Source organism: Protomyctophum bolini, assembly GCF_963924005.1.
Source record: "Protomyctophum bolini genome assembly, chromosome: 14".
Taxonomy (NCBI): domain Eukaryota; kingdom Metazoa; phylum Chordata; class Actinopteri; order Myctophiformes; family Myctophidae; genus Protomyctophum; species Protomyctophum bolini.
Window position 1 is genome coordinate 1,961,156 of NC_137875.1, and position 20,000 is coordinate 1,981,155.

General features: G+C 48.6%; 2 protein-coding genes across 2 annotated transcripts in view; one reads left to right on the forward strand and one right to left on the reverse strand.

Annotated features, from left to right (window-relative positions):
• Positions 1–20,000, reverse strand: part of LOC308328702 (lysosomal cholesterol signaling protein-like) — a 125,291-nt gene that overhangs the window by 20,558 nt on the left and 84,733 nt on the right. The window lies entirely within an intron of this gene.
• cdh5 (cadherin 5) overlaps positions 429–20,000 on the forward strand; it is a gene marked incomplete at its 5' end in the record, with an annotated part of 28,132 nt that continues 8,560 nt past the window's right edge. Inside the window, 12 exons of the mRNA XM_080782017.1 lie at positions 429–659; positions 1,371–1,650; positions 2,528–2,650; positions 3,944–4,111; positions 4,562–4,743; positions 6,121–6,228; positions 8,260–8,402; positions 9,452–9,585; positions 10,273–10,382; positions 10,800–10,902; positions 15,160–15,290; positions 17,811–17,925. Of these exons, the coding sequence (XP_080638143.1) occupies positions 429–659; positions 1,371–1,650; positions 2,528–2,650; positions 3,944–4,111; positions 4,562–4,743; positions 6,121–6,228; positions 8,260–8,402; positions 9,452–9,585; positions 10,273–10,382; positions 10,800–10,902; positions 15,160–15,290; positions 17,811–17,925 (1,828 nt within the window). The remainder of the gene's footprint in view (positions 660–1,370; positions 1,651–2,527; positions 2,651–3,943; positions 4,112–4,561; positions 4,744–6,120; positions 6,229–8,259; positions 8,403–9,451; positions 9,586–10,272; positions 10,383–10,799; positions 10,903–15,159; positions 15,291–17,810; positions 17,926–20,000) is intronic.

Consider the following 20,000-nt stretch of genomic DNA (forward strand, 5'->3'; position numbering starts at 1 on the left):
GGGAGAACATGTGAGGGTACCTACCCTAGGGGACACAGGGAGAACATGCGAGGGTACCTACCCTAGGGGACACGGGGAGAACATGTGAGGATACCTACCCTATAGGGGACATGGGGAGAACATGTGAGGGTACCTACCCTAGGGGACACGGGGAGAACATGTGAGGGTACCTACCCTAGGGGGACACGGGGAGAACATGTGAGGGTACCTACCCTAGGGGACACGGGGAGAACATGTGAGGGTACCTACCCTAGGGGACACGGGGAGAACATGTGAGGGTACCTACCCTATAGGGGACACGGGGAGAACATGCAAACTCCACACAGAAAGCCCTCCCCCCTCTCTCTGGTTTTAATGTGATCTTCTGTTGCTTCTTTCTCTCCTCCCTCACTTCTCTCTCTCTCTCTCTCTCTCTCTCTGTATAGATGATGGGTGGTACTCAGCTTCGGGTGCTGCTACCCCCCCTCCTCCTCCTCCTCCTCCTCGCCAACGTCACGCGGGCAGAGAAGCTGCTGCTTGCTCCTGAGGAGGCGGTGGAATCGAACCACCGACCCGCCCTACCTCCTCCCGTCCACTTGAGGCAGAAGAGAGACTGGATCTGGAACAATCTGTACGTGGAGGAGGAGAGACCCGCGCCCTTCCCTTACAAGATAGGACAGGTATACCCGTCTGTCTGTCTGTCTGTCTGTCTGTCTGTCTGTCTGTCTGTCTGTCCTGAGAAAACGCCTCTAAAGATGGCGGCGCCCATATCATTGAGCGGGCGGCCATCTTGAGGAGGGCAAAACGCACCGAGCCGAGTGTTGCCTCGGACAAGATGGCCGCCGGGTGGACTACATCGGAGACTCCGCCTTGAGCCACCTAGCCTTTATAGCCTGTATGTCTATAAAACACCAGCTCAGTGGCCTTGTGGTTAGAGTGTCCGCCCTGAGACTGGGAGGTCGGGGTTCGATCCCCGGCCGGGTCATACCAAAGACTGTAAAAATGGGACCCAGTGCCTCCCTGCTTGGCACTCAGCATCAAGGGGTTGGATTGGGGGGTCAGTCCCTGCTTGGCACTCAGCATCAAGGGGTTGGATTGGGGGGTCAGTCCCTGCTTGGCACTCAGCATCAAGGGGTTGGATTGGGGGGTCAGTCCCTGCTTGGCACTCAGCATCAAGGGGTTGGATTGGGGGGTCAGTCCCTGCTTGGCACTCAGCATCAAGGGGTTGGATTGGGGTCAGTCCCTGCTTGGCACTCAGCATCAAGGGGTTGGATTGGGGGGGTCAGTCCCTGCTTGGCACTCAGCATCAAGGGGTTGGATTGGGGGGGTCAGTCCCTGCTTGGCACTCAGCATCAAAGGGTCTCCCTCTTGTTTCTGTTTTCTCTTTGCAGCTGAAGTCCAACCAGAAGCTGGAGGTGAAGCGGTTCACCATCGAGGGCGAGGGGGCCAACTCCATCTTCACGGTGGACCACAAGGGGGACCTGTTCGTCACCAAGGTTCTGGACCGCGAGGAGAAGAGCATGTACCACCTGAGGGCCGTCATGTTCGACGGCAACAACAAGATGGTGGAGGAGGCCGGGGACTTCATCATCCAGGTCAACGACATCAACGACAACGTCCCCGTGTTCCCCAGAACCTTCAACGGGTCCATCGTGGAACGCTCCAGGACGGGTCAGTACCAAAAAACTACCCGCGGTCTCGCACCCAATAAACTACAGGCCGGACCACCCGTGGATTCATGACCGGAGAAACCCCCTGTGCAGCTGGGCTTTAACCCATTCTGACCTGAGATCAGTTTCTAAAAATGTCTTCTCTACATCCTGACAGTTTTCTGATGAAGCTATGTTTCTATGTCAGTCGTTCTTCGATTTCTTCAAAAATAGCAGACCTACAAGCTCGTAGCGCGCCACTCGGTGGCGCGCTATGAGCTTGTAGGTCTGCTATTTTTCAATAGCTAAAGCACGACATAATGCTAACACCAAAAGGGGATCCCGCCCCAAAATGGGTTAACATTGAGCACTCGGTTGCACTTCCGCATTTGACCACCAAAATTTGGTGGTCAAAGCTTCGCGCCAGTTCAGTCTCTGTCCTTCTTTATCCTCTATATGACCTTAGCCCAGTGAAAGTCTGTGACATCATCTTCTTTATCCTCTATATGACCTTAGCCCAGTGAAAGTCTGTGACATCATCTTGCCGATATAAATACATCTCGTAAAATAGATGCATTACATTTTTTCACGGACATAAGAACAACACTGCAATTCACACAAGTGTGATTTTTGAGTGGTGCAACCGCTCCAAGGAACAGCAATGTCCGTGACTATGTGCACTAGTATGACTAAAGCCCACCACACACCGGCTGCGTCCTCCGCGCGGCGCCGCGCCGCGCCGCAGACGGTCGCAGACGGTGTGTTATGGGCTTATGACATACAGAACTTACCGAACAAATCAATATGGCCATCAAGCAGTAACAGTAACATTAAGCTGCTTGTCTTATAATAGTATGATTAATTAATTACACTGCTCTCATTACCTCTCCTCCGTTCAGGAACCAAAGTGGTCGAAGTGAAAGCAACGGACGCAGACGACCCGACCACGGCCAATGGGGAGCTGCGATACTCGCTGAGAAAAGAAGGGGACCTATCAGCATTCACCATCGACAGCATCACAGGTATAGACCGGCCTCACTGAGGTCCTCAGTCACAACTCTCTCTCTCTCTCACTGAAGAGCGACGTTCTAAATCCTACACGGGTTGTGCTTCTAAACCACGCCACGCTTCTGTGGCCAACGTGGAAGTGCCTCTCGCTTACAACGACTTCTGACTAGACCTAAATATATTGAAGGAGCCATTTCTGCCTGTGTGTGCCTTTAACCCGTTTGATGGGCGGGTTCACCATGGGGGGTGTGTGTCACACAGGATTGACATATAGAACACAGGTGCAACAAGCCAGGTTGAATGGTTTGGAAGGTATGGGCACAGAAGGCTAGAGATCACACGTTTTTACCGTATCATTTTATATTTGCATTATGAAAACTGCTGTATGACCCTACAGCAGTCAATGCCTGGACAATATATTACTACGCGTCAAAAACGATTTCTGTATAATGCATGTGCCCAGCCGAGAGGCAGAGTATAGTTTGAGCTTGCCTCTACATATATTACTCCATTATTATACTGAAAACACTGAACAGAACACCATAACATAAACTACAATCAAGCAGGGAACACAAGGGACTGAGGGTTTCAGTAGACACAGGGATCACAACACACAGGTGAACAGAACACACAATCAACACTGGGATTGGCTGAGAGACTTAACAGGACACAGGTGGAGAAAACTAGTAATCACAGGGAGGTGAGACAAGACAGGCAAACACAACTAAGGCAGAACAGGAAACACTAGGGCAACACTACATGATAAAAGTATGCAACAGACTGATATCGTGACACTCTGTCTCTGTCTGTGTCCATTGTACCAAGACATCAGAGACACATACTTCCCACAGATTAGAAGAAGTTACAACCACACACGGAGATTTTGAAAACATGACCAATGACAAAAAACTCCCATATCTGCTGGGCGAAGTACAACAATGTGCAAACACAGCAGCAAGATTTGTGAGTTGCTGTGATAGGAGAAGGATATCAAATGGAACACAACCACCCTAAAGACTAATCATTGTTTATATTCCTGCAATATACCTGCATCGAGTGACCTTGGTACACAGAAGTTGATCTATTGAAGATTCCGACCTTCAAAGTACATAATTTTTGTTTTGATTGTATTGCTGTATTGTTGTATTGTTCTTTCTGCTTTGGCAATGTAAACGTATGTTTTCTCATGCCAATAAAGCCCTTTGATTTGAATTTAATTGAATTGTGTCTGTAGGTGTGATCAGCACCAGGACAGACCTGTTGGACAGAGAGACCAGGTCTCATTGTGTCTCTGTGTCTCCCTGTAGGTGTGATCAGCACCAGGACAGACCTGTTGGACAGAGAGACCCGGTCCAGGTACACGGTGGTGGTCCAGGCTCAGGACACCAGAGGGATGGCGGCCGGCAGCACGGCCACGACCTCGGTCACCATCAGCGTCACGGACACCAATGACAACATGGCCTCGTTCACCAGGAGTACGCTAACACACACACACACACACACACACACACACACACACACACACACACACACACGCACACGCACACGCACACGCACACACACACACATACACACACACACACACACACACACACATACACACACACACACACACACACACACACACATACACACACACACACACACACACACACACACACACACAACCTCCTATCACTATTATCACACACTAGCGCTGTTCGTTTTGACAGCAAATTTGGATTTGGTTTTAGTCTTTTGAATGAAGTTTCATTTAGTATTAGTCATATTAGTCACATTTGAGCTTGTAGATCTGATATAGTTCCATGAGAATGTCTTATACATTTCATACATATGACAACTTCTATAACAAGTAGCCTACATTTAGTTATGTATAGTTTTGGTGGCAGATTTTGATCCGTGTGTGTGTGTGTGTCCCCGTGCAGAGACGTACGAGCTGCAGGTTCCGGAGAACCAGAAGCTGGAGGTGAAGATGGGAGTTCTGGAGCTGGAGGACCGAGACGAGACTCAGAACAAAGACCCAGAGTTCACCATCGCTCCTCCGTTCAGTGACATGTTCAGAGTGGTCCGGAACCCCGCCAAGGACGGAGACCTCATGCTGAGAAAGGTAACCCCGCCAAGGACGGAGACCTCATGCTGAGAAAGGTAACAGAGTTACCTCCACCAGAGCTCTCTGGTGGAGGTAACAGAGTTACCTCCACCAGAGCTCTCTGGTGGAGGTAACAGAGTTACCTCCACCAGAGCTCTCTGGTGGAGGTAACAGAGTTACCTCCACCAGAGCTCTCTGGTGGAGGTAACAGAGTTACCTCCACCAGAGCTCTCTGGTGGAGGTAATGCCGGCATCCTTTGGTTAGACATAAGGTTGGTGAGGGTGCGTTAAGACGACCGGATGAAGGTTGGTGAGGGGTGCGTTAAAACGACCGGATTAAGGTTGGTGAGGGGTGCGTTAAGACGACCGGATTAAGGTTGGTGAGGGGTGCGTTAAGACGACCGGATGAAGGTTGGTGAGGGGTGCGTTAAGACGACCGGATTAAGGTTGGTGAGGAGGTGCGTTAAGACGACCGGATGAAGGTTGGTGAGGGGTGCGTTAAGACGACCGGATTAAGGTTGGTGAGGAGGTGCGTTAAGACGACCGGATTAAGGTTGGTGAGGGGTGCGTTAAGACGACCGGATGAAGGTTGGTGAGGGGTGCGTTAAAACGACCGGATTAAGGTTGGTGAGGGGTGAGTTAAAACGACCGGATTAAGGTTGGTGAGGGGTGAGTTAAAACGACCGGATTAAGGTTGGTGAGGGGTGAGTTAAAACGACCGGATTAAGGTTGGTGAGGGGTGAGTTAAAACGACCGGATTAAGGTTGGTGAGGGGTGCGTTAAAGCGACCGGATTAAGGTTGGTGAGGGGTGTGTTAAAACGACCGGATTAAGGTTGGTGAGGGGTGCGTTAAAACGACCGGATTAAGGTTGGTGAGGGGTGCGTTAAAACGACCGGATTAAGGTTGGTGAGGGGTGCGTTAAAACGACCGGATTAAGGTTGGTGAGGGGTGCGTTAAAACGACCGGATTAAGGTCGGTGAGGAGGTGTGTTAAAACGACCGGATTAAGGTTGGTGAGGGGTGCGTTAAGACGACCGGATTAAGGTTGGTGAGGGGTGCGTTAAGACGACCGGATTAAGGTTGGTGAGGGGTGCGTTAAAACGACAGGATTAAGGTTGGTGAGGGGTGCGTTAAAACGACCGGATTAATGTTGGTGAGGGGTGTGTTAAGACGACCGGATTAAGGTTGGTGAGGGGTGTGTTAAGACGACCGGATTAAGGTTGGTGAGGGGTGCGTTAAGACGACCGGATTAATGTTGGTGAGGGGTGCGTTAAGGGCTGGGAGAGGATTGAGGTTAGGTTTAGGCGTGCTGCCCCGTGGGAGGTTAGGAAGCGAGATGGATGACTATGTGTGGAGAACATCTATGTTACAACAACTCTCTGTCGCCCCCTGCAGGCTCTGGACTACGAGACAAAGAGCAGCTACACCTTCAGCGTTCACGTCAGAGAGAACAACCTGCTGTCACCCGCCGACAACAAGGACGCTGCTGTCACCAAGGCCCAGGTGATCCATTTAACCCATTCTGACCTGAGATCAGATTCATACGAGGTTTCCACTAGGACACACACTGGTCTGATGAACCCATTCTGACCTGAGATCAGATTCATACGAGGTTTCCACCCACTAGGACACACACTGGTCTGATGATGAACCCATTCTGACCTGAGATCAGATTCATACAAGGTTTCCACTGGACACACACTGGTCTGATGAACCCATTCTGACCTGAGATCAGATTCTAAAAAAATGTCAGTCGTTCTTCGATTTTTTCAAAAAATAGCAGACCTATACAAGCTCGTAGCGCGCCACTCGGTGGCGCGCTATGAGCTTGTATAGGTCTGCTATTTTTTCAATAGCTAACAAGCATAACATGATGCTATAACACCAAAATCGGTTCCCGTTCAGAATGGGTTAACAATTCACTCTATCGTTGTTGTTATTATTATTAATGAAAGGATGCATTTTAATCATTGTTGAATAATTAAGGACACTGCTGTCTGTCACCGAGGCCCAGGTGGTTGCGTGGCAAACTCACTGCTCACTGTCACCGGGAGAATGCACGTCAGAATGTATGTCATGTCGGAATGCGTTGAAAGGAAAGGATAAAGTCCTTTGAGGTGTACAGTATGTATGTATGTCTACATTTCGGGGGGTTCTCGTAGTCTCAAATGCAACAAGAAAACAATGGTACAACTATAACTAATATATGATCATTTATGAAGAACAATTACAGTACACAAGTATATACGCAAATACATTCACGACACAGATCGTATGATCACCCACTCTCACCCACACCCAAAACTGTTGTAAACTGCATAATATAGGATAATGAATGATCAATGATCAAAGGTCGAATCAAACACATTACGACGCACGTCCCACTGGGAGGAGACCCCGGGGCAGACCAAGGATCACGTCCCACTGGGAGGAGACCCCGGGGCAGACCAAGGATCACGTCCCACTGGGAGGAGACCCCGGGGCAGACCAAGGATCACGTCCCACTGGGAGGAGACCCCGGGGCAGACCAAGGACCACGTCCCACTGGGAGGAGACCCCGGGGCAGACCAAGGCACAGTTGGAGGAAACACATCGACTCACTGGCCTTGGAACGTCTCGGGATCCCCCCCAGGAGGAAGTTATACTAATGTTGCTCTGGAGGAGAGGGAAGTCTGGAGCTCTCTGGTGGAGCTGTTGCCCCCGCGACCCGACTACGGATAAGCGGTTGAAGGTGGATGGATGGATGGAGTGTACTTTACATGAGAGTTGACATACTGTAAGAGACACATATGCGTTTGACATACTGTAAGAGTTGGACGATTTCAAAGCATAAACGCGTTGTTTCAAGATTTGAATATAAAGACGTGCTGAAGCAAGGAATTTAGGAGGTGCTTTGTTGTTCTCTAGTCTATGATGGACATTTAGGAGGTGCTTTGTTGTTCTCTAGTCTATGATGGACATTTAGGAGGTGCTTTGTTGTTCTCTAGTCTATGATGGACATTTAGGAGGTGCTTTGTTGTTCTCTAGTCTATGATGGACATTTAGGAGGTGCTTTGTTGTTCTCTAGTCTATGATGGACATTTAGGAGGTGCTTTGTTGTTCTCTAGTCTATGATGGCCATTTAGGAGGTGTTTTGTTGTTCTCTAGTCTATGATGGACATTTAGGAGGTGCTTTGTTGTTCTCTAGTCTATGATGGACATTTAGGAGGTCCTTTGTTGTTCTCTAGTCTATGATGGACATTTAGGAGGTGCTTTGTTGTTCTCTAGTCTATGATGGACATTTAGGAGGTGCTTTGTTGTTCTCTAGTCTATGATGGACATTTAGGAGGCGCTTTGTTGTTCTCTATAGTCTATGATGGACATTTAGGAGGTGCTTTGTTGTTCTCTAGTCTATGATGGACATTTAGGAGGTGCTTTGTTGTTCTCTAGTCTATGATGGACATTTAGGAGGTGCTTTGTTGTTCTCTAGTCTATGATGGACATTTCAAAGTAACAAACATTAGTTAACACATTTTATCTGATAACCTGTCTCAGGTGACCATCAGGGTGATAGATGTGGACGAGCCCCCGGTCTTCTCCAAGCCCATCTACAGTTTCAACGTGTTGGAGGAAACCATGGTCACCAACATAGGAATGATCACCGCTAAGGACCCCGACATGGCCGCCAAGAGCTTACGGTAGGACGCGTACACGCACGCACGCACGCACGCACGCACGCACGCACGCACGCACGCACGTGTACGCACGCACGCACACAGACGTCTCTAACCCATTCTGGGCGGGAACCCCTTTTGGTGTTTCTAGCATTATGTTATACTTTAGCTATTGAAAAATAGCAGATCTACAAGCTCGTGCCGTGCTACGAGCTTGTAGGTCTGCTATTTTTTTTTTAATCTTGAAAATGTGTCGCAAATCTTCAAATCTTTGCTTCTATATAGGATGTTCTTGGAACAACATATTTTCAGACGGGGGTCGGCGGCCAAATACATATAACTTTTGGGGTCCTTGACATGAAATATTGAGACCCACTGATATAGAAACATTATATCTGAAAACTGTCAGCATTTAGAAGGTTTTTTTTTTAAATTTCTACGTCAGGTCTAAATGGGTTAAGAAGATTTGATCCTATAATGACATTGCGTGTATAACTAAGAGATGACAGGAGGAAAAAAGGGCTGGCCACGTGTGGCAGAAAGGTTGCTGGTTCTATTCCCGGCACCGACGGTTAGGAGGGCCGGTCCAACCATCTCTGCATTATATTATATACAGTGTATACACCTTGAGCAAGGCACTGAGCCCCCAGAACAGCTCCCGGTGCAAAACCTGACCTCTCTGACGGTCTGTCTGTCTGTCTGTCTGTCTGTCTGTCTGCCTGCCTGCCTGCCTGCCTGCCTGCCTGCCTGCCTGCCTGTCTGTCTGCCTGCCTGTCTGTCTGTCTGCCTGTATGTCTGTCTGTCTGTCTGTCTGTCTGTCTGTCTGTCTGTCTGTCTGTCTGTCTGTCTGTCTGTCTGTCTGTCTGCCTGCCTGCCTGCCTGTCTGCCTGTCTGCCTGCCTGCCTGTCTGTCTGTCTGTCTGTCTGTCTGTCTGTCTGTCTGTCTGTCTGTCTGTCTGTCTGTCTGTCTGTCTATCTGTCTGTCTGTCTGCCTGTCTGCCTGTCTGTCTGTCTGTCTGTCTGTCTGTCTGCCTGTCTGCCTGCCTGTCTGTCTGCCTGTCTGTCTGTCTGTAGGTACTCCATAGAGGATAAGGACTGCCCCGTGGCCATCAACCCTCTCACAGGTCAGCTGTCCACCATCAGGAAGCTGGACAGAGAGATGGAGGCCACGTACATGTTCCAGGTCAAGGCCCAGGAGGAGCCCAGCGGTACGGAACGCACACACACACCTTATTAATAATGCTGGCAGATTAAGTGTTAAAACCTTGCAGCTCAGTGGCCTTGTGGTTAGAGTGTCCGCCCTGAGACTGGGAGGTTGGGGGTTCGATCCCCGGCCGGGGTCATACCAAAGACTGTAAAAAATGGGACCCAATGCCTCCCTACTTGGCACTCAGCATCAAGGGTTGGGTTGGGGGTATAAGTCCCTGTGACATACTAGCGTCATGTCCAGGGGGTGTACTTGTACATCAAGCTGCCTCACGCTACAGATACAGGAGATAGGCTCCTGCCCCTATGGGCCTCATGGCTACAGAAACAGGAGATAGGCTCCTGCCCTGCTATGGGCCCCAGCTCCTGCCCCTATGGGCCTCATGGCTACAGAAACAGGAGATAGGCTCCTGCCCCTATGGGCCTCATGGCTACAGAAACAGGAGATAGGCTCCTGCCCCTATGGGCCCCAAGGCTACAGAAACAGGAGATAGGCTCCTGCCCCCTATGGGCCTCATGGCTACAGAAACAGGAGATAGGCTCCTGCCCCTATGGGCCTCATGGCTACAGAAACAGGAGATAGGCTCCTGCCCCCTATGGGCCTCATGGCTACAGAAACAGGAGATAGCCTCCTGCCCTTTGATTATAGCGTGCATAATTAATCATGATGCCGTTCTGTGTGTCTTTAGGTCTGCAGTCGTTTGTCAAAGTCAACATCCTGGTTCAGGACGTCAACGACAACGAACCAGAGCTGGCCGTGGACGAGGTGTTTGTCTGTGAGAACGACATGGCTGGAACGGTAAGGACCAGGTGTTTACAGTAAGGATGAGGTGTTTACAGTAAGGATGAGGTGTTTGTCTGTGAGAACGACATGGCTGGAACGGTAAGGACCAGGTGTTTACAGTAAGGACCAGGTGTTTACGGTAAGGACGAGGTGTTTGTCTGTGAGAACGACATGGCTGGAACGGTAAGGACCAGGTGTTTACAGTAAGGACCAGGTGTTTACGGTAAGGACGAGGTGTTTGTCTGTGAGAACGACATGGCTGGAACGGTATACGGGAACTACGCTATGACGACTAAAACTAAGACTAAATATACCGACAAATTCGTCAACAAATAAAAACTAGACTAAAATGTTAGGAAGGGACTAGGATGATAGGTTCTGTGTCCTCCCAGACAATGGGTTCTTTACGTTCTCTGCTCTGTGTCCTCCCAGGTGATAGGAACAGTGAGCGCCACAGATAAAGATGACCAGCCTGCTAAGTTCTCCTACTACCTGGCCAAACCCAACACCAACTTCTCTCTGACCGACAACAGAGGTACGACTGTCTGTCTGTCTGCACACCTCGCAATCAAAGTGTCTATGGCGAAATGAGACACATTTTGTGGCGATGAATACACTTTATGTGAAAGAATGTGCACAAAAATGTAACGCAGTATTAGTTGGTTGTGATCATCAAGTCCGTTTCTAGGACAGCTTTTCTAGTTTCAAACAATTCAGCGAGGGGAACGGTTCTCCAAGGGTTCCCGCAAAGCCACGGTCATCTCTGCTTCTCTACGGCACAAAGCCACAGTCATCTCTGCTTCTCTCTGGGCACAAAGCCACAGTCATCTCTGCTTCTCTCTGGGCACAAAGCCACAGTCATCTCTGCTTCTCTCTACGGCACAAAGCCACAGTCATCTCTGCTTCTCTCTGTGGGCACAAAGCCACAGTCATCTCTGCTTCTCTCTACGGCACAAAGCCACAGTCATCTCTGCTTCTCTCTGTGGGCACAAAGCCACAGTCATCTCTGCTTCTCTCTGTGGGCACAAAGCCACAGTCATCTCTGCTTCTCTCTCTGGGCACAAAGCCACAGTCATCTCTGCTTCTCTCTCTGGGCACAAAGCTACAGTCATCTCTGCTTCTCTGTGGGCACAAAGCCACAGTCATCTCTGCTTCTCTCTGGGCACAAAGCCACAGTCATCTCTGCTTCTCTCTGGGCACAAAGCCACAGTCATCTCTGCTTCTCTCTGGGCACAAAGCTACAGTCATCTCTGCTTCTCTCTGGGCACAAAGCCACAGTCATCTCTGCTTCTCTCTGGGCACAAAACCACAGTCATCTCTGCTTCTCTCTGGGCACAAAGCTACAGTCATCTCTGCTTCTCTCTGGGCACAAAGCCACAGTCATCTCTGCTTCTCTACGGCACAAAGCCACAGTCATCTCTGCTTCTCTCTGGGCACAAAGCCACAGTCATCTCTGCTTCTCTACGGCACAAAGCCACAGTCATCTCTGCTTCTCTCTGGGCACAAAGCCACAGGGACTGACCCCCCAATCCAACCCTTTGATGCTGAGTGTCAAGCAGGGACTGACCCCCCAATCCAACCCATTGAGTGTCAAGCAGGGAGGCACTGGGTCCCATTCTTACAGTCTTTGGTATGACCCGGCCGGGGATCGAACCCACGACCTCCCAGTTTCAGGGCGGACACTCTAACCATGAAGGCCACTGTCTGGTGCGGTTGTGCTATGTTGATGAATTGAATATACTGAATATACTAATATAACTTATTCTATAATAAAGTATTTAATGAATCAATCAAACACAGAAGAATAATCTGCCTTCTGATACAACCAGATCCTCACGCACGCACGCACGCACGCACGCACGCACGCACGCACGCACGCACGCACGCACGCACGCACGCACGCACGCACGCACGCACGCACGCACGCACGCACGCACGCACGCACGCACGCACGCACGCACGCACGCACGCACGCACGCACGCACGCACGCACGCACGCACCCACCCACGCACGCACGCACGCACGCACGCACGCACCCATGCACGCACGCACGCACCCACGCACGCACGCACGCACGCGACACGAGCTGCTTAAAAAGGATGAAAGCTACTCAAATATTCATCAACTACAAGCTTTATAAAAACTAGTTAAAAACAAGCAGCCTTTCATTATAGGACATGCACACACACAGACACACACACACACACACGCATGCATGCATGCACATACACGTGCTAAGAGTGTCTTTGCAGACACAACATTGATGATGTAGTTGTCTGAGTGGGTCATTAACAATGTCTTCTATCTCACACACACACACGCACACGCACACGCACACATACACACACACACACACACACACACACACACACACACACACACACACACACACACACACACACACACACACACACACACAAGCCGCTTCTCTTGTTAAGTGTCTTGTCTTCATGTTGTAGGTCAGGCAACTACATGACACTCAGACACTGCATTAACACAAGTGTGACAGAGCGAGAGAGAGAGAGAGAAACAGAGAGACAGAGAGAGAGAGAGAGAGAGAGAGAGAGAGAGACAGAGACAGAGAGAGAGAGAGAGAGAGAGAGAGAGAGAGAGATAGAGAGACAGAGAGAGGTTCATGTCTTATTAAACCACTCTTGACAACCAGAACATGATGGTTCTTCCAGGGTTGTTTTTAACACAGGGTTCATTACACTGTCTTACACACTCTTGCATGCACACACACACACACACACACACACACACGCACGCACGCACACACGCACACACACACACGTACGCACACACACACGCACACACGCACGCACGCACGCACGCACGCACGCACGCACGCACGCACGCACGCACGCGCACACACACAGCCTGCAGCCACTATAACAGTTTTTTCTTCTCCCTGGAAATAAAAACGTCTGGGTTTCCGAGGCTAACAGAGGTTCTCAACCTTTTCCGTCCCCCCCCCCCCCAAAATAATGACCTGCCCCTCCCAGACCCCCACCCTGAGTATTCATAATTGTAGGACCCTCAAACTGTCTGCTAAAACCCCCACCACCTCTCCCCCCCCTCTCTCTGCCTCACATGCAAGTATCTGACAATATGTCACAATATACCAACTTTGATGACGCAATATTGCTTTGTTTTAAATAAATAAACGCGTCAGCAGCTTTCTGATCGACAGCAGAGGTTATTGTTGCATCGTTTATTTTTCTTTATATATATATATTTTTTTGGTCACAACAACATTTTCAAAGTTCAACTTCAAACGATACATTTTTACGCTGGATTTTCCATCACACCTGCGGTCGTGCTTTAGACACAACGAGTGTTCTGTAATCAGTGTAACAATCGTTGCACTTTAACCTCTCGTTGTAAAAAAATAAATAGGATATGGTGCCACCTATAGTCTTCCGTTGGCTCTCTTAACCCATTCTGAACGGGAACCCATTTCGGTGTTAGCATCATGTTATGCTTTAGCTATTGAAAAATAGCAGATCTACAAGCTCGTAGCGCGCCACCGAGTGGCGCGCTACGAGCTTGTAGGTCTGCTATTTTTGAAAAATTCGAAGAACGACTGACATTTTTTAGAATCTGATCTCAGGTCAGAATGTGTTAATCAGACCAGTGTAGTGTCCAGTGGAAACCTCGTATGAATCTGATCTCAGGTCAGAATGGGTTAAACCGGCTTCACCTGCAGGTTTGAACCCAGACGTACTGTATTCACTGGTCTGCTAAGAACCTTAACGTGAGATATATGTATATACACACAGACACCGCCTGCTTTCCTGCCATTGTACTCCGCTGGATTCCTCCAGCACAAGGATGGTGTGTCCGCGTGTGTGTGTGTGCGTTGTGTGAGTGAGGAATGTCTTCCCAAATAGCCCCCCCCCCCCCCCCCCGATCTGCAGGAAACTTCTGCTTAGCGGAGATTTACGTAGTGACACCATTGTTTATACCTCTCTGAGGCCGGGCCGGGCTGGCAAGTGAAGGGTTGTTATGTTCAAGTGAGTTCTTTTCAAAGTGTCAAGTTCGTGTCAAGTTCCATCCACTCCTATTATTATAATTAAAAACAAGGAAAGCAGCTGGTCCACACGGTGGTGACGCTACACGTTGAAACATCTCACTTATAACGTGAAGAATTAACTATGACCCGGCAGTGATGGGCACTAACCAATGGGACGGATACATCTACTAGTACTACAATCTCTTTGAAGCGACACTTTGATGGAAAGCAAAGGAAAGTTACGATGTTTACCCTGCAGGGTAACTGGACTAAGCTCAAGAACTTGTTTACAGCCAGGCCCTGCTCATAGAACATTTCATGGTAGAGGTTCAATGCCTTGCTCAAAGGGCACTTCAGCGGTGGTAATTATAACGTGCCGGTCCGGGGATACGAACTATAGCGACCTTCACGATATCAAGACCGCTCCGCAAACTGTTCGGTCACCGCTGCCTCTCACCATGCAGCTACAGCTCAAAGAAGTCCCCGGGAGATAATAGATCAAAGGAACGGCTGAAGTACAGCCTGGGCTCGCCAGCTTTTGCTCACGCAAAAGGAATCCACTGTGTTCAGTAACTTAAAATAAGAGCACTATAATGGTGTGTAAAACAGAGGCCAGGGCCTTGCCACGGACACATGTCTGTACAGACACATGTCTGTACAGACACGTGTCTGTACAGACACGTGTCTGTACAGACAGACATGTGTCTGTACAGACATTTGTCTGTACAGACACATGGATGACCTCTCTCTCTCTCTCTCTCTGTTTAATCTTCCAGACAACACGGCGGACATCAGAGTGAAGCTGGGGACCTTCAGTCTGGACGACCCCAGGGATTACATCCTGGAGGTGGGCATCAACGACGGAGGAACGCCCCCCAAGAGCCGGGTCACCCCGCTACCCATCAAGGTAATAGAGCCGGGTCACCCCGCTACCCATCAGGGTATGATCACAATGATCGTCTTTATTGTCGCGTCACAGTTTTACAAAGTAAAAAAAAGTGGGTGAAACACATCGTGTTAAAGGACCACTTCACCACTTTTCAACTTTCTTCATATAATAGGTCCTCACTAATAATCATGAAAAGAATGGCGCAATTGTTTTCTACTCTGTCTGTGTCTCATATAGGAGGGCTGTGGGCAGTTCAGAAACCGTCTTCCAGTGACATCATCGATGGGGAATACAAGTTAATAGAAACTGCAGGCTTTCTAGTCCTGAAAAGTTGCAATGCGAAAATGGAAGCAGTCGTCACGATAATGAAAATCTAAACATTTTTGTAATAAAATCTGCCTAATGATGATGTCACTGGAAGACGGTTTCCGAACTGCCACAGCCATCCTATGAGACACAGACTGAGTAGAAAAGAATCGTGCCATTTTATCATGATTATTAGTGAGGACCTATTACATGAAGATAGGTTGAAAAGTGGTGAAGTGGTCCTTTAAGCTTGTTCCACACAGACACAGCACGCTCGTAGGGTCTCTCTAAGCTAATGTTACAAATGGCACAGCAGTAGGGTCTCTCTTATAGCTAATGTTACAAACGGCACAGCGGTAGGGTCTCTCTTATAGCTAATGTTACAAATGGCACAGTGGTAGGGTCTCTCTTAGCTAATGTTACAAACGACACAGCGGTAGGGTCTCTCTTAGATAATGTTACAAACAGCACAGCGGTAGGGTCTCTCTAAGCTAATGTTACAAACGGCACAGCGGTAGGGTCTCTCTCAGCTAATGTTACAAACAGCACAGCGGTAGGGTCTCTCTTATAGCTAATGTTACAAACGGCACAGCGGTAGGGTCTCTCTCAGCTAATGTTACAAACAGCACAGCGGTAGGGTCTCTCTTATAGCTAATGTTACAAACGGCACAGCGGTAGGGTCTCTCTTATAGCTAATGTTACAAACGGCACAGCGGTAGGGTCTCTCTTATAGCTAATGTTACAAACGGCACAGTGGTAGGGTCTCTCTTATAGCTAATGTTACAAACGGCACAGCGGTAGGGTCTCTCTCAGCTAATGTTACAAACAGCACAGCGGTAGGGTCTCTCTTATAGCTAATGTTACAAACGACACAGCGGTAGGGTCTCTCTTAGCTAATGTTACAAACGGCACAGCGGTAGGGTCTCTCTCAGCTAATGTTACAAACGGCACAGCGGTAGGGTCTCTCTTAGCTAATGTTACAAACGGCACAGCGGTAGGGTCTCTCTTAGCTAATGTTACAAACGGCACAGCGGTAGGGTCTCTCTTAACTAATGTTACAAACGGCACAGCGGTAGGGTCTCTTTTAGCTAATGTTACAAACGGCACAGCGGTAGGGTCTCTCTTAGCTAATGTTACAAACGGCACAGCGGTAGGGTCTCTCTTATAGCTAATGTTACAAACGGCACAGCGGTAGGGTCTCTCTTATAGCTAATGTTACAAACGGCACAGCAGTAGGATCTCTCTTAGCTAATGTTACAAATGGCACAGCGGTAGGGTCTCTCTTATAGCTAATGTTACAAACAGCACAGCGGTAGGGTCTCTCTTATAGCTAATGTTACAAACGGCACAGCGGTAGGGTCTCTCTCAGCTAATGTTACAAACAGCACAGCGGTAGGGTCTCTCTTAGCTAATGTTACAAACGGCACAGCGGTAGGGTCTCTCTTAGCTAATGTTACAAACGGCACAGCGGTAGGGTCTCTCTCAGCTAATGTTACAAACGGCACAGCAGTAGGGTCTCTCTTATAGCTAATGTTACAAACGGCACAGCGGTAGGGTCTCTCTTATAGCTAATGTTACAAACGGCACAGCGGTAGGGTCTCTCTTATAGCTAATGTTACAAACGGCACAGCGGTAGGGTCTCTCTTATAGCTAATGTTACAAACGGCACAGTGGTAGGGTCTCTCTTATAGCTAATGTTACAAACGGCACAGCGGTAGGGTCTCTCTTATAGCTAATGTTACAAACGGCACAGCGGTAGGGTCTCTCTTATAGCTAATGTTACAAACGGCACAGCGGTAGGGTCTCTCTTATAGCTAATGTTACAAACGGCACAGCGGTAGGGTCTCTCTTATAGCTAATGTTACAAACGTCACAGCGGTAGGGTCTCTCTTATAGCTAATGTTACAAACGGCACAGCGGTAGGGTCTCTCTTATAGCTAATGTTACAAACGGCACAGCGGTAGGGTCTCTCTAAGCTAATGTTACAAACGGCACAGCGGTAGGGTCTCTCTTATAGCTAATGTTACAAACGGCACAGCGGTAGGGTCTCTCTTGTCTTGACTTATTTACAGTACAGTAAGGGGTTAACACATATTTACAAGCTTGTATCAGAAACGGTACAACCGGCCCTAACCCATCAGCACAGTCACCCATGCTATACCCATCAAGGTGTGTGTGTGTGTGTGTGTGTGTGTGTGTGTGTGTGCGCGCCTGTGTGTGTGTGTGCTGTAGGTGTGTAGGTGTGATGCCAGGCGGGTTCACACGCAGTGCAAAGCAGCAGCTCTGAGGATGGGAGTGAGCGTGCACGCTCTGATCGCCATACTGCTGTGTATCCTGACCATACTGGGTGAGTGCACGCACGCACGCACGCACGCACGCACGCACCCACGCACGCACGCAAGCACCCACGCACGCACCCACGCACGCACGCAAGTGAGCTGACGGTATAGGGCGCTGTTTGGGAAAACAGTGCTTTATTTAAGCAATATTCACACGAGAAGAGGTAGTTTATCGTCATCAATGCACGCCTGCGATGCTGCAGGAACTCCGAGAGGCAGTGCAGAAGTGACGTTAAAGAGCCCTATTGCAATTATACAACAGTTACACAAATCTTAAAACTAAGATAATCACTGAAAAAATGTAATTTATTTGATGACAGACGTACCTCTGTTGTCGGTCAGAGAGAAGTTGGTGTTGGGTTTGGCCAGGTAGTAGGAGAACTTAGCAGGCTGGTCATCTTTATCTGTGGCGCTCACTGTTCCTATCACCTGGGAGGACACAGAGCAGAGAACGTAAAGAACCCATTGTCTGGGAGGACACAGAACCTATCATCTGGTTGGACACAGAAGGATCTCTTGTCCACTAGTCCCTTCCTAACATTTTAGTCTAGTTTTTATTTCATCCACTATATGACCATAAATGTCTAGAAACTTAAAAGAAACTAGCTATCCTAGCCACCCAGTCTGCTGCGCTCTGGGAGAACAGAACGGCTGAATTCTTTGTTTTGATTGGGTGTTCCCGGCTAGAAGAAGGCTGTTTTAACCAATCTAATTGCTTCCTTGAAACGACCCGTTGTATAGGGACACATCTTTTAGTTTCCAAAGAATGTGACGGTTTGTTATATTATTCCAAGGTATGTTGGTTGGCGACTGAGGCGATCCCAGGTGGGAAGCCTTGACAAATCTGCTGGTCTGGATGTCGTCTCCATATAAGACACACAGCAGAGCCGCTTCATGAATAACACATTAAGACCTGAGGAAATCTATGATTTCTGTTTTTATATCAGTGGTGCTGGCTGGCGCTCAAACTATTGCACGTCAAAGACGTCCCCCATCTGAAAATATGTTCTTCCATGAACCTCCCAGAAGCAAACATACAAGTTAAAAACGTTCACTATGAAAGAATATAAATGAGTATACCACAGACGAAAAACAGTCTAAGTCCAAATTTTCTTTCTGACCCCTCCACGAAAAGGCCTCGTTGTCCTGAACCCTTATCTATCATTTATATACATTATGGATCAATAGTGTGGACTTAGACTGTTTTTCGTCTGTGGCATTCAATTGTATTCAAAGGTTTTCACACGTTTTTCAACAGAGTTTAGGCAACAAAAGTCTCATGTACACCTGCTACTGAGGCTCTGAGACGAGTGTGTAGGTACAGGGCTCAACGTATTCTGGCACTGGCAATACGAAGCCTTTATCTAGCCCATTCTGAACGGGAACCCATTTCGGTGTTAGCATCACGTTATGCTTTAGCTATTGAAAAATAGCAGATCTACAAGCTCATAGGAGCTTGTAGGTCTGCTATTTTTGAAAAATCGAAGAACGACTGACATTTTTTTTTAATCTGATCTCGGGTCAGAATGGGGTTCATCAGACCAGTGTGTGTCCTAGTGGAAACCTCGTATGAATCTGATCTCAGGTCAGAATGGGCTAGGCAACGTTTCGGTCAAAGACCTTCTTCAGGCCTTCTTCAGGCATCAGATAAAGAACAGATAAAGTTTTAAATAATTGGTTAAAGTATCTCAAAGCTAAAAGGTGACACAGACGGGTTTCCGTCCTAGACGGGATAAATAATTCATGTTTTCGTTTCCAGACAGATCCACGCAATAATGACACAACAACTGTATATAGCAGCGGCATTCAGACCTGCAGCATGAGCGCGCGCCCGTGTTTGTGTCATGTGTGAGCGTGCGTGCATGAGGTGTGTATTTGTGTGTCGTGCGTGTGTGTGTGTGTCGTGCATGTGTGCGTGTGTGCGTGCCAATGCCTAAAACAAAAAACGCTTGGCGAACGCTTCCGGGCTAATTGGAAACCGCTTTGAGGAAGAAAAACAAAACATCAATGATTTGACTAAAACGCTAGCCTGGCGTAATATCAGACGCACGCACACGCGCACACACACACACACACACACGCA